We start from the raw sequence: 18,833 nt of genomic DNA, 5'->3' as shown, positions 1-18,833 counted from the left end.
AAAATTGTTTGATTGCTGCATGCCCGATCTGAGCGACCATTTGCGCTATGACTGAAAGGTTTTGGTCACTCTCTTATAATTCTTGTACCTACAACTTCTCCCAACGCTCAAAGCACTGTTCTTGGATCCATCTGCCTAAGCGCACCACGCGTTTGTCGATTCTGTTGAAATAATCTGCACAAGTGAAAACTGCCACATGAATGACCAATGCGCCGGGTAGAACACCCCAGCCGTCACCCCACTCGTTTGCTACTCTCACCTTCGGATCCCACCAGTAAATTGTAATCGTGAAGATAAGAGGAACGTGTAGTGCGTATATCCCAAAGCTGAGCTCGCCGACGTACTGACTCCAGCCCCATCGTAGTGGCACTTGCAAAGTTGGATACATCTCAAGGCCAAGGATAAGGAAGAAGGACCCGAAGCCTAGATACCAGTATATCTTCTCTCCATAACCTAGCCAATTTGGAAGCCAGGAGCGTAATAATGCCCAGGGCCAGTCACCAAAGATGCCGAGAGTATTGGTGTCCTCATCAGGTTGTCCTAGGAGAAAGAGGCCGACGATAAACACCAGCGTCCAGAAGCATTTTGAAGCTACGCTTTGCTCTCGCGGGCCATTTCTGTGCTCAGTGAGCGAGACTGATACTGTAAGTCGCTCTGGATAGCGTAGCAGCGCGAATTCGGCGATGAGCATACCCATCAAGAATTGTGCGACGTAGAGAACCATCCAGTAATGAGAGACGATCACAAGTAAACAAGTTAGTGCTATTCGAGTATAGACAGGTAGCTTGCAAGTCGCTGCGATGTAAATAAATAGAATCATGCTGCCGCGAAGCTCAACGGGAATTGTCCACATTTGTCCAAGATATTTGTTCTGTAGACTTTCTTCTTTATAATAGCCCCAGATTTGATTGGAGAAAGGATTAAGGAAATAAAAGAGTGTCCAGAACCAGTCGTTTAATTGTATCCACATTGATTCAAAGTAGAAATTTCCTTTGCCGGCGTCAGTATATAATCGGAGGCGAACCAGAATTAGCGCCGCGAACAGCGCTACAATTGTCGAGCCGTATAAGCGTATGCCCCGACGAAAAGTACTACTCGCTAGGCCGACCAGCAACATCTCACCAGAACGGTTGCGTGTATAAATGAGTAGACGATAGCTCAACACGTAACCGGAAATGACGAAGAATAGCGCAACCATGGCCTCACCAGCCATGAGGGCCGATAGGAACGGTTGTTGTTTGTACCAGAAGTGATAGCCTTTGTAACCGTGCGCAAGAAAGACATTCCAAGCCGCGTACCCTCGTAGAGCATCGAGGTAGGCTGTTGGGCCTGGTTCAAACGTTTTGCGCAGTGAGGTAGGTCTGAATAAGCGAGGAAGGGCTTGAATGAGAGCCTGCTTAACATCCTGGGTGGTGGGCGGCGTGGGCGGCCAGACGTATGTCGCCTTCTCCACTCTACTTGAGATCCATTCGGAGATATCGCGCCACAAGCTCCAGTAAGTTCGAGGAACATATCTCTGCAGATCGGCGTGATCTTGACGTGGTGTCAAAGCTGGATCATCATGGTAGTGATCTTCGAGAGGAATTGCAGTGGCAGTCTGCTCTTCATTGTCATCAGCCTCCAACTTCGAGTAAAGAAACGGTTCAGACTCAGTCATAGCGAGATAGAAGGCCTGGTTTTTGAGAGTACTACCTGCCTCGACTGGGAGAACTTGACGTGGTCTTGTATGAAAAGAATTTCGAGGCCGGTTCATGATCTCCTTGCCGTGGTCATTGCTTTGCAAGGAATGTAGGTGGTTCTCGTATGGAATGTGTAACTGCCAAGCCCATTGGCTCCCACCTCCCCTTGAGGCGTATTGTGCCAATCCTTGACGCGTCAGGTCTTTTCAGTGGAGATTGAAAAAGCCCAGAGCTGAATCACCCTTGATCCCTAAAGACCTGCAGATCTTGCTGAGCTGGCAATTTTGGCGAATTGCAGACTGGAACATCTCAGAATTGCCCCCAAATGTAATTTACACCCCGCAGTCAAACATTGCGACTAAGGCCACCGAAGCATCACATCGTTCACCCTGTTAGATATGATACAGCCACCCTACATACATTTCCTGTAAATCTGAAGGCTGAACTTGTGGGCACAGGTGCGATATCATGGTGGACGAAAGGAACCCTGCTTGATGTCGATGGCAGCGTCGCGGGTTCGCGAGAAGATACAAGGCAAGAGGATAGACCGGCGAGGAAGCCGAAAGAAGCCTGAAAAGGTAGAGACTTAGTTACGATTTCATAGACCGGACGATTCGAGTATGGTGCACGACCTCTTGTGATACGTTGTCATATTACTCTCAACTGGAAATGCAAAAAGACAAAAAACAATCAACAATCCGGATTCCCAAATGGTCACCCACTTTAGTACTAACGAATCGGCATGGAGCTTAAGTACGGCTGAGCGAACGGGAAGCCCTGTTTTCCCCATCCTATGGTCGATTGCGAGAGAAAAGGCAGAAAATGTAATTCATATAGACAACATTTGTTGAGTGAGAGAAATGTGTGCTCCGCCAAGCAACTAGTCCTAATTTCAAGCCGTTCCTACCTAGTTACCTAACCTAGTAAGGAGGCCCGAGGCCCGAGGCTGGGCACTTTTATGCCATAAAGTTTAGTGTGAACCACTCTGACAGTTGCGCGTCGAAACCCATACTCATCAGTTAGGAATTTGTATCGACAGCCTTGATTGGCGACGATTAGTCCACGAGGAGATGCACGGAGGTCTCCAGGCTACAATGTCAAGAAGATCCAGAAAACAAACACCCAATTTCGTGTTCACTAGCACTGGAAGCACCAGAATTTGACCTATCTCTTTCTGTTCGGGACCCTAGCTAGCACTAGCCCCAGCCCTTCTCGGTCTGGATCCAGTGTACCCGAAGGATCTGGTCTAGTAATCTCAACGCCGAACCTGTGGACACAGATTCGATAACTTAGTGGACGAAAGTGAATCTCTTTGAATCAAAGGCAATGTCGAGCCCTACTCTCCTACGATCACAGGCTCTCAAGAAGGTGCTAAGAGGACAAAGCGCTGAGGAGGCTGAATGACATCCGAAGAGATGAAGGAATCGTCATGACGATAGACGCTCAAAGTCCATAAGTGAAAAGCCTAGATCTCGATCTCTTAGCGCAGGGGCGATGCGAATCGTACTTTAATTTAATGGTCACCACACCTCCAGTAGAGACATTGTGTCCTGCAAGAATCGGTCATATACGTTGTTTGTTTGGTGGTCCTGAGATGACCTCCCTACCGATGAGCACTCTTGCAAACGAGCTTGATCCTATACTCTGACAAATCTGGCCTTGATGTATTTCGTGGAAGCTATCTATATATGGGTCGTCCGCTATAGGACAAGTATCGAAGAATCACTATACTCCAGGCCCCTCAGATCCAAGAAGCAGAGATGTTTGTCCTATTCGAATGACCTTCCTCTCCGGCTGATCCCTAGGTCCGGCGCCCCACGGCTGGCTTCGCCAGATGGGCTGTGTCATATTCACGAAGCTGTCTGCAATGTGATAAACATGATTCAGTATCGTGCCCTTGGTAGCCGTTGAAACATGTGTTGAGGTTGGCCGCAAGTAGTCGAGAATGTTATCATTCAGTACTGTCTACACCCAAGTCACCTCGGAAGTCGACCGCAGAAAACTAGATACTCTCGCTCGCTCAAGCGTAAAGTATTCATCTGTAACGTAAGGCGTCGCTCCACTCCGAGTCGGCTCCGCTCTATCTTCAGAATTGGTCGCACAAGTTCCGCGATGCTCACCATACCCGACCTGCGGTGCAGCTACAATGCCAGTGGCTTGTGTATCCGAGTCTCCCGAGGTTTCCCAAAGCGTCCAATACCACAATAGATCCGAGATAGGGTTTCCATCCCTCGTCTAAATATATGTATGAGCTTCGCCTCGCCCTCGGGGACTTTTGTTCACCAAGAAGATCAGCAGAGCCTCATAATGAACTAGTTTTCTGCCGATCTTCCCAAAGCGTCTGTAAGTGTAACGCCAGACAAAAAGGTGCTAGCTGCTAGAAAAATCATTGCCGGACTTCTAAGAACTAGTATTTGACTGGGTCCCTGTTCTTAAAACTAAATTCAGTTGCAGTTATGTATAAGATTCTTCTCTAAGTAGTCTAAAGTTTAAAAGCTTATTATCAGTCCCTGATATTTGTATCTTAGACTACTAGCGAATGGGACTACTTAGTACCTTGTAGAATAGATATATCTTAAGCGCAAGCAATAAGGGCGCTATGTCTATCACCAAGATCTAGAAAATAGAAGACTCAGGCTGAATTACCGGTTATTCAGGAGCTCTGTAGATTCCCCCCTTTCTTAAAACCATAACGGTGTACTCAAAGAGTAACGTCATGTAACACGAAGTATCCTCCACACTTCAAGGCAGTCCTACCCGTGTCATTGTTATGAAAGTAAGATGATGTCGATGCAGATTTCAGGCGTAATTGGGATCGGACGACAGGTATCATCTGAGCCCTCGTGTGTCGCGTACTACGTACTCGGATACGAGCGTATCTCGTGTTGTGGATAACGGCCTAGGCGAAGGGATGCACATCTCGGAGAGATAGTACCGGATTAAGAATCTTTCAATCTCGCAGCCTGCTCCTCCTTTCCCATGCCAACAGCGCATCTTCTCACAAGAGGGCGCTCGTGGGCTCTAAGCGAGCACCTGAAAACTTTATAGGTGAAGGGTGGTTAAGGTGGAAGTAAATGGTCAGATTCTTCGCTCCAGCGGGAACGAACTTCGCGATCTGCCCTGTGGACGAGAATATTCAAAAACGCAAATCTCCATCAAACAACTATCGTTCGTCTTCTTGACAGGTATTGAGCGAGTCGGAATGTCAGTAGCATGGGTCAACCGCAAGGAAGTATACCGCATGAGTCACGAGTTATCCGGCCCTTAAGCCATCTGTAAGTTGTCCGCATTCTGCCTCAAAGCCGCCCTGGTTATGAATATGGAGTCTGACAGCGATTAAGGGAAGCATACAAATCTTCTCTTCACCTACTGCGACAGCACTGTGGTACGGTCGTGTCATGTCGGTACTCGATTGCTGATCATGTCGAAAACACTAAAATCAAGACTGCTGTGGAGCGCTCTGTAGCCATTTCAGTACTCCAGCATCCTTTGATGCAGGTTGCCCTTTCCAATGAAGATTCCAGCCGACCGTTTTGGATCAGCCTAAGGAGCATCGATTTTACAAGGCAACTGCAGTGGCAGTTCATAAAACGGACAGACGATTACACAGCCCAACTTGAAACGACGATCCATAATACCTTACACAAGTGGTTCACCGAACTTGATGCACGTCCGGGGTGGCGGCTACATATTCTCCAAGATGAGAGTAACCCAAGAGCCATTGATGTGGTCTTCTGCTGGCACCATGCCTGGTTCGATGGCATGTCGGCCAAACTCTTCCATCGAACCCTGGCTCGAAACTTGAACGACGAATGGGCCCAGTCGAATCTGTCCAGTCTAGTAGATGGACAACTGCAACTCGGCGATATCACCATTCGGTTTCCACCTCCAATAGAGTCTCTCCGCAAGATATCTATGTCTTGGGGCTTTACCCTGTTGACCATCTACAGGGAACTGTTCCCAGCTTTTCTGGTAGCACGCAACCCCGCAGATGTAGGATGGGCCCCAATCCGCGCGGCCCCTTACCGTACAGAATCACGTCTGATAACGATAGATAGATCAACCTTGGAGTCTTTACTGGCAGCTTGTCGCGAACACTCAACGACTCTGACGGGTTTACTCAACGTTTTGCCTTTGTTCTCTCTGGCTCGACAACTTGGTGGAGACAAGATGAAAGCACTGTCATCAGTCACAGCCATTGATCTGCGCCAGTTTATGCCTCTAAAACCGTCCGAGTTTCCATGGCATGAGCCAGCAAAGACCATGGACAATGAAGTGTCTTTGATCGAGGAGAATTTTGACGCTGGTGTTGTCAATCGAGTTCGAAGAGGATCTGCCCAGCAACAGTCCGAGAATACAATCAAGGCGAAGTTACAGGACATGGTATGGCTGCTCGCTCGACGGAACCGGCAAAAGATTCGAGACAAACTCAGTTCGGACATGGAGAATGATCCGGTGGGGTTGATGCACTACGTCAAAGACTGGCGCGAGCTGATGAAAAGTAAGCTCAGCAAACCTCGAGCTCGGTCCTGGGGCGTCACAAACCTGGGCTCATTTGAGAGTGGCGAACTCAAGCAATGGTCTATTCAGGGAGCCAGGTTCCACTTGAGTGCTGAGGTCAATGCCCCAGCTTTTCACATCAGCGCCGTCAGCGTTCAGGGGGGTGATTTGTGTGTAGACATTGGATGGCAGGAGGGGATCATGGACAACGCTATTGGAGAAAGACTTGCGGTTGACATCGAGCAGTGGTTGAAGTACTTAGCCGCTTGACCTAATCATGGCATCTGTATGACTGTTCCGAGATGCTTCGAAAAGTGAGTTTAGCTTCGGAGGGATGTGTGGACATAAATAGCGTTTCCGAAGATGTTCCAGATATTGAACGTATAATGGGCCTTACTATGCCTTCATAGACTTTTTACTAACCACTTGAATAATAATAACGTTCTCAGAACATTGAACTTTTGACTGGGCCCGTATCTGGCGGTTCCTCTTTCTACCGGAAGTGCGATACCTATTCAGACATGGAGGATTGTGGTGCATTACATCCATCATGATAGAATGTAACGTTTAAGGGTGGACTGTAACAGGATCCATAGCAACTGATTGCAGAGTTCCACATGACTTGGTGATTTAAAGGTTGCAAAACTTGCACCAAAAACAATAACCTATCGAACCTGTCCCTTGTTCGTGGCTACCAGCCTCCATTGCGGAAAGTGATGCCATTGGTCAAAACTTGGCTTCTATCCTGGTTGATCTTCGAAAGCCACTTCGACCCGGGCTCGAGCTCCAACAACAGTCAAGTTACTGTGAATCCTGCAAACCTGATGGGAGGATTTATACCTGCTTCCAAAACTTCTGCTTTCCCCTGCACTCGTTGAAGAGAAGCTGCGGGACCGTGAGTCTCGAATTCCAGAAGAATGGCGTCTTCCAAAAGAAATTACCAAGAGCATCTCGCCCCCCTCTGCCATTAACGTCATCCAATTGCTACAGACCCTTGACCTCTTGAACACACGCGAGGTCCATTTAATTGAGAATTACAGCGTCGAAACGCTCCTAGGAATGCTGGCAACCGGAATTGTCTTCTCACTGGAGATTACAAAAGCTTCTTGTAAACGTGCAGCCATTGCACAGCAGTTGGTAGGGTCTTGATGGAAATGCGGGAAAAGTTCATAGAATTAATCGACGCTAGACAAATTGCTTGACAGAGATCATGTTCACGGAAGCTGTAGAACGCGCGAAGGGACCTGGACGACTAATTTTTAAGAGAAGGAAAACCGCTAGGTCCCTTTCATGGGATGCCCATAAGTGTCAAGGTGATTCTCGAGCCGTTGAACGATATGATAAAATGGCAAATTACTAAAGTTTATCGATCCAGGATTGCTTCATGATCAAGGGTCAAGCATCCACCCTGGGTTACGTTTCATATCTTACCAAGCCCGTCTCGGACCACAATTCTACTTTAATAGACACACTCTTGGGCGCCGGAGCCGTGCTCTATGTCAAGACAAATGTGCCTCAAACCATGCTGGTAAGATGATGATCTTAGATGGCTTCAGCTTACATATGAGATAAAGCCTAACTATGGAACCCAGACAATGGAATCAGTGAATCATGTATTTGGCCGATCACTTAATCCACACAAATTGAACCTGACGGCTGGCGGAAGCAGCGGCGGCGAAGGAGCTTTGGTGGGCCTGAGGGGATCTATCCTAGGTGTCGGAACAGTCATTGGCGGTTCCATCAGAGCACCGTCGATATGCTGCGGTGCCTACGGGTTCAATCCCACCGCCGACCGCATTCCATTTGGGAGACAACAGTTCTCCGCAAGAAAAGACTCTCCCGGTATCGTCCCATCCGCGGGCCCGATTGCGTCCACCGCCGCAGACCTGTCACTGTTCTTCAAAGTCGTCATCCAGAGCAGGCCATGGACACGCGACTGGTCCTCACTAGCGGCCCTATGGCGAGAAGTACCACGGCAGTTGTTGAAGGTTGGACTCATGCTTGGCGATAAGGACTATCCACTCGCACCACCAGTCCATCGTGCCCTGGAATCAGCAGCTACGAAGCTCAAAACAGCTGGACATCATGTCACTCTATGCCCGACCGTGCCATCGATCCGCAGGGCCGCGGTCATTGCCGGGGGCTTTTCCAGCCTGGACAACGAGATGACGCCCTTCTCACATTTGGAAAATGTCGAAGACCCAATCGCGTAGTTGGCCCGAATTTCAACCAGGAATCTGGTCGAGCCCCGTAAATACAGCATTGATGATGTGTGGGACTCCAATACCGCGTTGAGTGAGTACAGGGAAGAACGGCTTGTCCAGTGGCGAGCTGCAGATATGGATGTGCTGCTGTGTCCCGGTGCTCGGGCAACCGTTGTTCCACACGACACTTTTGGCATGCCGGTATATACGTTAAACTGGAATCTTCTTGACGTACGTACCATATCTTCTGCTCGAAAAACCCTTGGAGATGGACTCGGTGGATATCTTGGGTGCTAACGATGCCCAGTTTCCTGCTGCCATCGTGCCTTTTCTCAAGGCAGATAAAGCCGTGGACTCCTGTGGCGGTTGTAGGTGAACCTCTGACTTCTCCAGGTTATGTTATGTGAAATCTTGCTGACCATGATCGCGTCTTGCGGGTTTCAGTTGATACTGCTGCAGTTGATGGTGCCCCGTGTAGTTTACAGATCGTAGGATGGCGCTTCCAGGACGAGGAAGTGCTGACGGCAACAGAGGTTATCAACGAAGTGCTGAGAAGATAGTAGGTCGGTGTGTTACTTGAGAAAAAGTATCATACTACTTCCCCCACTCTCTCTGACAAGGACAAGCCATCACGAGAAATTCAGCCATGCCTACACACGCATGCACCATATTCTGCCGACGATTGTGCTCGTCTGACACTACTAGATCGGCGGACTGCAAAAAAACAAGAAAGTTGCATGGCAATGAGATGAAAAAGACCAAATGTGAGGAACTCTGAGAGGTTTTGTGGTTTTCGAGACTTGAATTTTCCTCGAAGACTGTACAGGGAGTAGTCGCGACAGAAAATCATGTACCTATTCCTCTTTCATGTGGGAAGGACATGGGGTATATTGTCAGAGTGTATGCATGGCCTCCCATGTTGTCAACAGAATGCAGATGCGTTCTTCGGTAGAATTTATCCCTGCCCGCATGCTGTGAATTCAATTGCCGAGCTCGAGGCCCAGATCGTGAGCTACCAGTTGAGATATTGATGTGGCGATGATAGATAGAGGCCAGAGATAATAGGATGCATGGTAATCTGACTCGACGGGTACCAGGTGAATGATGATGCGCAATGCCTGGGTGACCAGGGCGTGGCTGGATAGTTTCGGCGAGCCGTCTAGCATGCGATTCAGCAACAGCCTACAGGCTAGGATGTAGAGCTGAAGCCCCAGAATGGTACGGTCGCAACCGTCTCTGTTCTGGAGGAAACCCTTCGGGTCGATCGACGACTCCAATCCCAGCAGCTCTGTTTCGAGTTTAAGACAGTGATCTAGGTCTCCAGCACTTAAGAAGGGCTGATTCTGCAGAAGAGACATATGAAAGACGTGGCTGAAGAGCTTCGGGGCCGGCCCCAGGAGTGGAGAGGTCCTCCATGCAGGATTTTCCAAGAGCTCGTCGGAAGCGCAGAGCTCTTGAACTGCAAAGACAGCTTCACTGACCGCTAGCGATCTGGCGGGCATCTTCTCCTCCGAGAGGCGTGGAAGCAGAAAGACTCCAGTACCAGACGCTGCTTGGCGGTCTGAGCTGGGGAATAATTTCGGTGGTAGTAGCTTGGATTGTTGGATAGACACTGGAGGATTATTTTGGCGGCGCCATTGATGTGCATGGTCACTTCTCCTGAGGGTTGGGGATCGTCCGATTCCGACTGTAGAGACATCCATTAGTAAAGAGGAAGACAGTGAAAAGAACTGCATGGGGGCCCCCTCCCCCAAGGAAATGTTCACTTTGTTGAAAGAGATCACGTACTGAATAAATACACAAGCCAATTATTGCAAGTAAAATTGCGCCCGTATCTATCTGAGCGTCCTCTTCAAGACTGAGCCTGAGACCCTTGACGGCTTTTCCGTAGTGGAACTCTGCAACTGCTTTGTAGTGTTCAGCTCGCTTCGACAACTGACTTGCCGAGGTGGCCAGCAGTACGTGCAGCAAGAAAGCTCTATGTAGACCGATTGTGATTATTTCTTGCTCAGCCGCAGTAATGAAATGACGGTTTGACTGTGGTCTAGTGATCTGGGGGAGGTAGACATCAGCATAGTACTGGAATAGAGACATTGTTTCCGGCAATAAAACGGGTGAGCAAGGAAGGTAAAGCGCAGCGGGGACATAGAACGACACCAAGGCTCTCCTGGTGCTCAGGGCCACAGGTTCCAAGAGATCGATCCCTGACTTCTGTGAGTGGGAGGGTTTATTGCTATCGTCAATCCTTGCTGCTGTGGTAACATATCGGAGGAGGAGTGGCGCCATCTGCAGTCCTTGCCGCTGCGTGAACAGTTGCGACAGATTACCATGGTTTCGTCGCACTTCTTCTTCCGTCGGAGGCCTGAGGTCAAAATACATCGATCAGTGGCTTGTGCAACGAGTATCTGCAATCTCCCAAATACACGTCGACCAAGGTTGATAACAATCACATTGCCGGAGGCACAGGGGCGACTCTAACATGGGGCTGTCAATTAACACTCACATGTCAAACATCCGGTCTTGGTCCTCAGACTAGCAGGCGGCCGTCGAGTTTTCCGGTATACTTTTGTGATCTGAGGACTGGGGTTTTGGAGTTGTGACATGATGGTTGGATGATGATGGTTGGATCTAGATCAGAAGGGTAGGGTATCGGAGAAGACAGCAAGGCGAGTGGGCAATGGAAGAAAGATGGTAACAACGGTGAAGACCGGCGTTCCAAAGGGCGGTGGGTAGGTACAGTAATAATGTGGTGAAAAGTTACCCACCCTCCCCGGCTCCCCCACTTCCACATTGACATTGGGAGTCTTCAACTGAGGCCCTCATGGAGGCTAGTCTAATCCCTATATAAAACTAGATGAGGAATGATCTAAATCATCGGATCCTATATGACGTCGGAGATTACACTAAGTCGATTGATCATCAGTGGCAATTGCAGTGAATTGAGGTTGTATTGTCACTCAGTAATTTCGCGAATCTGGAGTGCCTCGGCTCCGACAGACGGATTCCGTTATTCCGGCATCCAATAACTCTTCACTTATACGAAGTGCTTATACTAGTGCTTTCTTTACTGACCCCAACAAGTCCTCTGAAGCTAGTAACAACCAGTACGCTATGCCAATTTCTATCTCCCGAGTGGTTAGAACCGAGACTATAAAGGCTACGAGGATCGATATACTTACAAATGGGGCCAGGTACTACCATTGAGGAGCCGTCTAGAAATAAGATCCGGCTGCTCAATGAATACCTCCCAAAAATACCAGGTTCCTCGTGGCGACCTCAAGCCTTTTGAATATTGTCCGATCAGAGGGTACTAGGTTTACCGTTTCCAATTTCACCCAGCAAGGCCAATCTATCTCGTGACAGAAGTAGGATTTCAAGGTTAGCTTTAACTGACGAGAAGGAATAGTTCTACCGAATGTCTCACCGCTCTTTCATCGACTATCTCTTTCAGAAATGAATATCTTCTATACAGTAACTGACTATGCAACGATACGATTTAAATTCAGGTGGCTTCATTTAACCTTCATTATGAGAGACCCAACAGCCGAGTAAGTGGTAGCAATGCAGCGCGTAACTATGACATGGTGGCTTCTGTCATTAATGGACTATTGTTATGACCATTTCTATTATGTTGCGAGCATCCTTGCTCTTGATAACTGACAACCAATGAATCCATGAAATCTCTTGCTAGCCATCGAGACTTTGCCCTGAGAAGAGCGTAAACCCGAGAGAATAAATGCGCATAAGCTTTTGAGTGACTGAGGTGAAAACTCGTCGACGGCACCAGTCTGCTCAGACGGACGCCGAGTCGCATGACTAGACAAGGTGGTGCTGGTTTTGGATAAATCTTCCCAAATAGTCGGCTTCACCATTGCCAGCAGGCTGGAAATTAGCCCATTCAGCAGTACATCCAAGTATCCCAGTCATGATCGGTGCATTTGCCCTTAGGACCCCTATCCTCGCACGCTCCCAGACAGCAGTAGGTCGTACTTTTAGAATTGGTATCGAACTCATAGTTGACGCCGCCGGCATGATACCAAACGTGCTTCCCGTCCATCGAGAATGATAAAGCATAGCCTGCGGACGTATGTCTTTGTCAGCCTGCCTCATCCAACTAGCACTAGCTGATTCACGGCGTCTTACCTTCTCTGCAATGAGCCCACCAGCGGGTCAAGTCACCATCGCGTAGGCCGGCTTTGCTATCACACACTTTCTGACCATTGTCTTCAAATCTGTACCAGTAAGTCCAGAGACTCGGGCTTTGGTAATTTCTAGGGCCGTAGGTTGTGCCTCCCTGGAAGTGGATACAAGCCCTCGCAGAGGCTGTCAGGACGGCGATGAGTGCAGCAGTGTTGACGAACATGTTGGCTGAAGTGAACCAAGTAGGAAGAAGGCAGGCACTTTTATTTGTAAGAAGTTATATGGTAGAATGATACAACCTGAGTCTCTGGAGGCGGGATATTTATACTTTATAGATACTCACTCTGCCCCCGTCATTTGAAGTGCTAGCAGAGTATCAATTTACCTTAACGATGAAGGGGGCGGTGAAACACGTGCAATGCCATTTCGACGAATTCCTTGGCACTGGAGGAATGGCTACTATATTCAAGGAAGTGTAGCTATAACGGCGCTCTATCAGGTCCAATAATAGGGCTCAATGACGAGTTGAATTCAAGTACGGAGGGAGAGTGATAGGAGAGTTTGCATCCTCACAGGCGTGGATGGAGTGCGAGATACCAGCTAATCCTGATTGGGATGACAGCCAAGACAAGTGCGGTGACAGTAGCTCGATTGTACGAAATTACTTTGATATTACGGAATCCTTCGCAAGAACTGAGAGGACTAGTAGCGTTCTATCCGTACATCTGGCAATTAGATAGGAATGTTCGCTTAAGGGAACTGGAACCGAGGTCCTATCCTTCAATCCCATGACCGCAATCTTGGTATACTAGCTCCTCAAGGAACAAAATCGTGACTTCAACCTCCATTTGGAATTGATATGGGGCGGTCCAGGTCCCGTATACAAGACCGTACAGGGTCCCCTGATGAGGCCGGTAACGATGCCGAGGAGAGCTAAGTAACTGAGGATGCTCCAGGCTCCAGTTATCTACATTGGCTTCCTCCTGAAGGACGGAGGAACAGCTTTCAAAGAATAGGCCGCTCGCTGAGCAGTGATATTATGAGGACCCACAAGTCAACAGAATCAGATACGAGGCTCCGTGTAAGGCCTACGGAAAGCGGATAGGATCTCCCTGGGTCAGGCAAGCTCGCCGTCAGGAATTCCGTTGGCCAAGCCGTGGATCGAAAACTTGAGATGTTGTGGAGTGTCTATCACGAGAGATTTGTCGACCTACTGGAGGTTTTTGATGTTGGTGAGACATTTTACGCCGCTTTCGAGCTTTATTTTCGCCAGCCTTGCCCCAAGTGGTGAAATCTCCAGCCTAGCCAACCACGTGACTACTCGCAGTCATTATCTGGTAGGTTAGGTGAACTTCATGATCATTCTTTACAACCCGATATATCGCCGTTACAATCGTGGAGGATTCGTTTCCCGTGCAGACCGAAGACGACTTTTTGCCGCGAAGATGGGAAGGACATGGGATTGAATCGAACAGATTGGGATGGCGGAGGTGGGAGGAGGCATCTTCGGTTGAGAGAGTTGGATAGGATTTCGGAGGCATGCTCACATGAGCACCGCGTGTTGCGATGGTACAACCTCTATCTATGTCATTGTGCAAGCGGAAGCGAAGCCTGGAGGTCGGCTCAGGCTTTGCCTTCGAGGCCAACTATACTTCCTCCAAAGACGATCAACCCTATCAAAACGATCTTTTTGTTCCACGTTGCGGACATATTTTCATTAACGAAGACAAAGTATCTTTGAAGGTAGATCCTTCGACCAAAATAAAAGATTGATGTTGATCAGCTCACCGGAAATTATATAAATTGCGCTCGCTACTAATTCAAGGAGATGCGGTTACAACGCCCGCCAGGATTCATGTTCATTAAAGGCCTGACTGTTATTGAAAGCACTGAAATTTTAGCTACACTACTCTTTCCGGTTGGGACCCTGGCACTAGCCTCCAACCCTTCTCGGTTTGCATCCAGCGTACCCGAAGGTTCTGGGCTACTTCCTCCATCTGCCTTGGATTCTCAACAGGGACGAGCTGGTGCCTGCCTTCGCTACTTAGCGGGTGGTAGAAGCTCGTGAGGCTATTTCCTTTCCACAACTTGGCGTCTTCTTTGGAGGAAATGACAATCGTACAGAGAAGGAACACGAGGGCAAGGACGAGGAGCGACACGGGCAGGGCCAGCCAACGCCAGACCACCACGACAACAGGAGTCCACAAAACAGTTTGGCCTGCCACGAACTCGTTCGATGCAGTGCGAATGTTGTTAGTGATGGACACTGCGATGTTTTCGATCGTTCTGTTGAGGCTGTTGCTGTCCAGGCCGTCAAGCAACTGTATAAGGTACGAGGAATATTCCTTGATGTTGCTATTGGCCACCATGGCATTGATATTGCCAGTAGTGTTCCCGTCCCACCATGTATCGAATGGAATGGACATACCCTGATAGGCATAACCAGAGATATTGAAATTTGAGCTTTGGCTTCGGTTTTGGACATTGATGGTCAAATTCAAGGAGGGTACGTCGAAGAGATTGTTTTGGTCGATCGCGTAAATCGAGGACGCCGTATCATTCTGAACTGTACCGACGACCATTTCTGTGAACTTTCCCTGGCTGACAGTTCCATTGAATTCCTTGACACAGAAATACATCGAACATTGGGTAGCCTCCACTGATTTGATCCACCCGTACGTATCCTGAGAAACTGAGAGCTTGGGATTTTCTGTGCCGTTGACAAATTTTGGAACCCACTCGGGGCGCAGCATGCTGAGGACTGATACAGTGTTACCAATGTTGCCAAAGGCGGATACATTCAAGCTGCTACTCGACACATTCAGGTACGTGTAGCTGCCATAATAATCATATGACATCGACTGTGATGAGATCGATAGCCCATTGGGTAACGAATAGGTACAGTAAGGAAGTGTGGTATTGGCCGGCACGGTAGTTAGGAAGCCGGCCGTGTCGTCCATCTGGCTCACGCCGACGGTGCCCATGTAGCTACCACATGTCTTTTGAAGGCTGGTCGAGACGTCTGCACATTGTCCACACATGCCTAGAGAGTTGTACAGCTCTGACCACGTGCAGTTTCCTGTTTCGCAAGTAGGAGTCGACAAGAATGTACCATTGTAGTTGAAAGTCCCGGTATATATGTCGCCAAGAACCGATTGTTCCGGGCCTGTTGCTCTGCTGGCGACAATGGTCCCGTTCACTGTTGGAACCAAAGCTTTATCGTAATACGTCGAGATCGGTATCTGAGCAGTTTGTGAGGTATTAGTTGGTTGTACGGGATAGCTAACCAATTGCTGGAAACCGAAATCGAGAGCTAGGGCAGCAATAATAATAAACGCTCCCAGACAAGCAAGACGCCTCCCACGAAGTGTCCATATGAGAATGACAGATCCGAGAGGCCCTCGACTAGCAGCCTCAAACTTCTGGTAATCTAACAGCCGATTCTCACTCAAGAACCAATTCCACTTAAGCTGACTCAAGCTGGCAGCCACGGGAATAATCAAGGCGGTCTTCATGATAGTTGCGAAGATTGACAGTAGCGCATTGATGGAGATGGAGACACTGTACTCGGCGCCTCGAATGTTTTTCCTGATACCCCATTGCGGGATGGGTTTGTTGTTAACAGCCCCGAGTATACCGATCATGGACGCAAGTGCTGCAAATGAGACAACCCATGCCGAGACCTCCCACAGCCACCAGCGGTCGACATAGGTAGAAGTTCTGGAGGGTATCGTCGTTGTTGGATCCTGAGAAACTTCATGAATTGATATCTTTGTGAATGCTTCGTGGTTATTGTCATCGCTTGATGGTAGGCTAGATTTGGAGTCCATCGTGGCTCGAACTAGAGATTAGGAGAGAGCCACTTCCACACAGCTTGGTCGACTGGGCAGATGCAGCAGCCATGGTACCATGAATATATCGATCCGAGACTCATGTTGTCGAGTGCTGAGCTTTCTTGCAATTTCACGCGCTATCAATTTTCGGCTGTCGTGTGCAAAGAGCCGCGAATCCCGAGATCGAGACCTAACCCATCAGCTGAAGATCTGACGCCCCGGTCCGCACTTCGATCCTCATAGGCTTGAGCTAAGCCGGGAAAACGCCACGAGCGCCGCTTTGGTACCAAAATATATCTACCTGCCTAGCACGGTTAAAATCGAATATTGCACGTCAAGCCATATGCCAATTGGAAAACTAGAGACCTATCATGAGGGCATCAAGTAGACCCAGAGACGAAAAGATCTGTTACAGAAGTGAGTACTGGCGGCTGCAATTTTTGACGAGTCTCGCTCGCATAACTTACAGTATTTCGCTCTACGAAATAGGTAAACTTTGTGCGCCTTAACCCAGATAGCAATCTGGGGTATCGCTTGCACCTCGTTCCAATACCCCTATTCTGTCCTTCATTTGTGTTCTTGTGGGGCTCCCTACCTCGGTAAGTAATCTTAACTAACTAGTGTATTTACTGCATGTCTCACCTCCATGAATCTGGATGTTTGACTCAACGATTGACATGCTGTCAGAGTCCAGTCCCAGGTTGCCAGCATATCCGTAGGACATGAATGGGTGTGCCTTGTCCAACTTTTCGAATTCCACCTCCATTCACGAAGGTGGATAGAATCGATCATACACCAAGTCAATCTCCTGCAATACATTCGCTTTGACCTCTGGCGTTGCCCATGAGATATTGATGGCATTTCTGGCCAGAACCGCAACATCCTTGTCGTCAAACCCACACAGATGCTTCACCAACAAAACATTTTCCAGGACCCAACAGTCTTCCATGTACGCCGGGTCATCACTGTTGATACTAATCTTGATACCCGCATCGTACAAGACGCGAATCTTCGGTCCCAGTTCTGCATATGTGGTGTGCCTCAAGTAAGACCACGGGCAGACCGTCATGCCAACATCACGCTTCAGAATCAAATCAATCAAATCCTGGCTTTCCGCAACATTGAGACCGTGATCGATGCGGTCAAGGCCCGTGCCAGCGATCGCGGATGCCGCCTGTCTAATGTGCTCGTGAGTATTCTTCGAATCCACATCGCAATGCATGGTGAGCTTGAACCCGTCGCGGCGAGCCAGGGAAAAGACCTCGTCGAAAAGTGATGGTGGACGGTCCGTCTCGTTCGAATCGAGCCCTATCCCGATGATCGTATCGCGATAGGGTAGTGCAGCCTTGTAATGTTCCATAGCCGATTCTGGCGGGAGATCTCGGAGGAAGCACATGATCCATGCCGATGTCACCTATTTCGGATTGTCAGTTGCCGCCCATAAGCAAACAACGGGTGGAGAGATACCTACATTCAACTCTTTCTCAGCTTTTTCCGAAGCTTGTCGGAAACCTCCCATCATGACATCCCATGATATCCCACGACTCGTGTGACCCTGTGGATCAAAGAAGATCTCGCAGTACCTCACATTCATCTTGGCAGCGTGCTCAAGATAATGCATTGCCAGATCGAAGTAATCCTCTCTGGTCTTGAGACATTCAAAGCCCTCGTAATAAGCCTCGAAGAACTGAAATCACTCCTCCTCGTTATTCACGCGACTGGAATCTGGCCGTAGCAAGTCCATTGCGGCCTGCAGTTCTTCTAGGGTCTTCAGCTCAGGCCCGTTCTTTGCTATCTTTAGCTTCGTGCCATTTCTCTGGGTCAATTTCCATCTGAGCGCTGCGGTAATCGTTCCTTCGATATGGACGTGCAGCTCAACCTTGGGGACTTCAGCGACGAATTTGAGATCGGTTGCTAATAGGTCGTCTCTCAGTTTCTCGCGGAGCTCGGCTGAAAGCGCATCTTCGATACCCATCGCTTGTAAGATCTGATTTTGGAATGGTCTAAAGAATCTTGAATTGTGAAGCTGGCTGACCTGAGACACTTATGATAAATATGTCAAGCTCCCGTTGTTGGGCTTGGACCGTCGTTTTATACGCAGATAGCTATTCCGAACGCCCAGGGATCATTACAAACTGCAGTATTCAGGATGGAGAGTCAATCGTCAGGTTGTACAACAAGCGCTAAAGAAGCGAAGACTCAATATCCCCGTCCCGTAACTCCAAACTCCAAATATCTGCCCCAGTTGCGTATTCGGTCCAAAACCGAGTCTCAGTTGGGCCTGATTGGCGTAGGTATTCTCCCCTAAGGACGATCATCCTGCATCTGAGCCGAAATGAGTCATTCTTCGATGAGATGGAATTTCAATTGCACAATAATAAGACAAAACCACATAAATGCTCGCTGGTTGATATGCCGATGACTACAAAATCTCGCTGGCAACTCAGCCGCAGAATATGACGAGGTATTCCGAACAG

The 18,833-nt window shown here is 48.7% G+C and overlaps 5 protein-coding genes across 5 annotated transcripts; 2 read left to right on the top strand and 3 right to left on the bottom strand.

Moving 5' to 3' along the window:
• Positions 1 to 88: 88 nt before the first annotated feature.
• LTR84_001851 (uncharacterized protein) lies at positions 89 to 1,657 on the bottom strand (the record flags this gene model as incomplete). The annotated part of the gene is made up of 1 exon (XM_064845469.1): positions 89 to 1,657. The coding sequence occupies one exon, from the start codon at positions 1,655 to 1,657 to the stop codon at positions 89 to 91; it is 1,569 nt and encodes a 522-aa protein (XP_064707014.1).
• A 3,235-nt stretch (positions 1,658 to 4,892) lies between these two features.
• LTR84_001850 (uncharacterized protein) lies at positions 4,893 to 6,449 on the top strand (the record flags this gene model as incomplete). The annotated part of the gene is made up of 2 exons (XM_064845468.1): positions 4,893 to 4,954; positions 5,021 to 6,449. The coding sequence occupies 2 exons, from the start codon at positions 4,893 to 4,895 to the stop codon at positions 6,447 to 6,449; spliced, it is 1,491 nt and encodes a 496-aa protein (XP_064707013.1).
• Positions 6,450 to 7,474: 1,025 nt separating this feature from the next.
• LTR84_001849 (uncharacterized protein) lies at positions 7,475 to 8,392 on the top strand (the record flags this gene model as incomplete). Its single annotated transcript, XM_064845467.1, has 3 exons — positions 7,475 to 7,492; positions 7,555 to 7,707; positions 7,772 to 8,392. The coding sequence occupies 3 exons, from the start codon at positions 7,475 to 7,477 to the stop codon at positions 8,390 to 8,392; spliced, it is 792 nt and encodes a 263-aa protein (XP_064707012.1).
• A 6,032-nt stretch (positions 8,393 to 14,424) lies between these two features.
• On the bottom strand, positions 14,425 to 16,353 carry LTR84_001848 (uncharacterized protein; the record flags this gene model as incomplete). The annotated part of the gene is made up of 1 exon (XM_064845466.1): positions 14,425 to 16,353. One exon carries the CDS (start codon positions 16,351 to 16,353, stop codon positions 14,425 to 14,427), a length of 1,929 nt encoding a protein of 642 aa, XP_064707011.1.
• Positions 16,354 to 17,122: 769 nt separating this feature from the next.
• On the bottom strand, positions 17,123 to 18,331 carry LTR84_001847 (uncharacterized protein; the record flags this gene model as incomplete). Its single annotated transcript, XM_064845465.1, has 3 exons — positions 17,123 to 17,770; positions 17,828 to 17,999; positions 18,054 to 18,331. The coding sequence occupies 3 exons, from the start codon at positions 18,329 to 18,331 to the stop codon at positions 17,123 to 17,125; spliced, it is 1,098 nt and encodes a 365-aa protein (XP_064707010.1).
• Between the last annotated feature and the right edge of the window lie 502 nt (positions 18,332 to 18,833).

Source organism: Exophiala bonariae, assembly GCF_035927105.1.
Source record: "Exophiala bonariae strain CCFEE 5792 chromosome Unknown scaffold_11, whole genome shotgun sequence".
NCBI classification, from domain to species: Eukaryota; Fungi; Ascomycota; class Eurotiomycetes; order Chaetothyriales; family Herpotrichiellaceae; genus Exophiala; species Exophiala bonariae.
The sequence above is the reverse complement of the archived record's forward strand: the minus strand, read 5'-3'. Positions and strand labels throughout refer to the sequence as shown.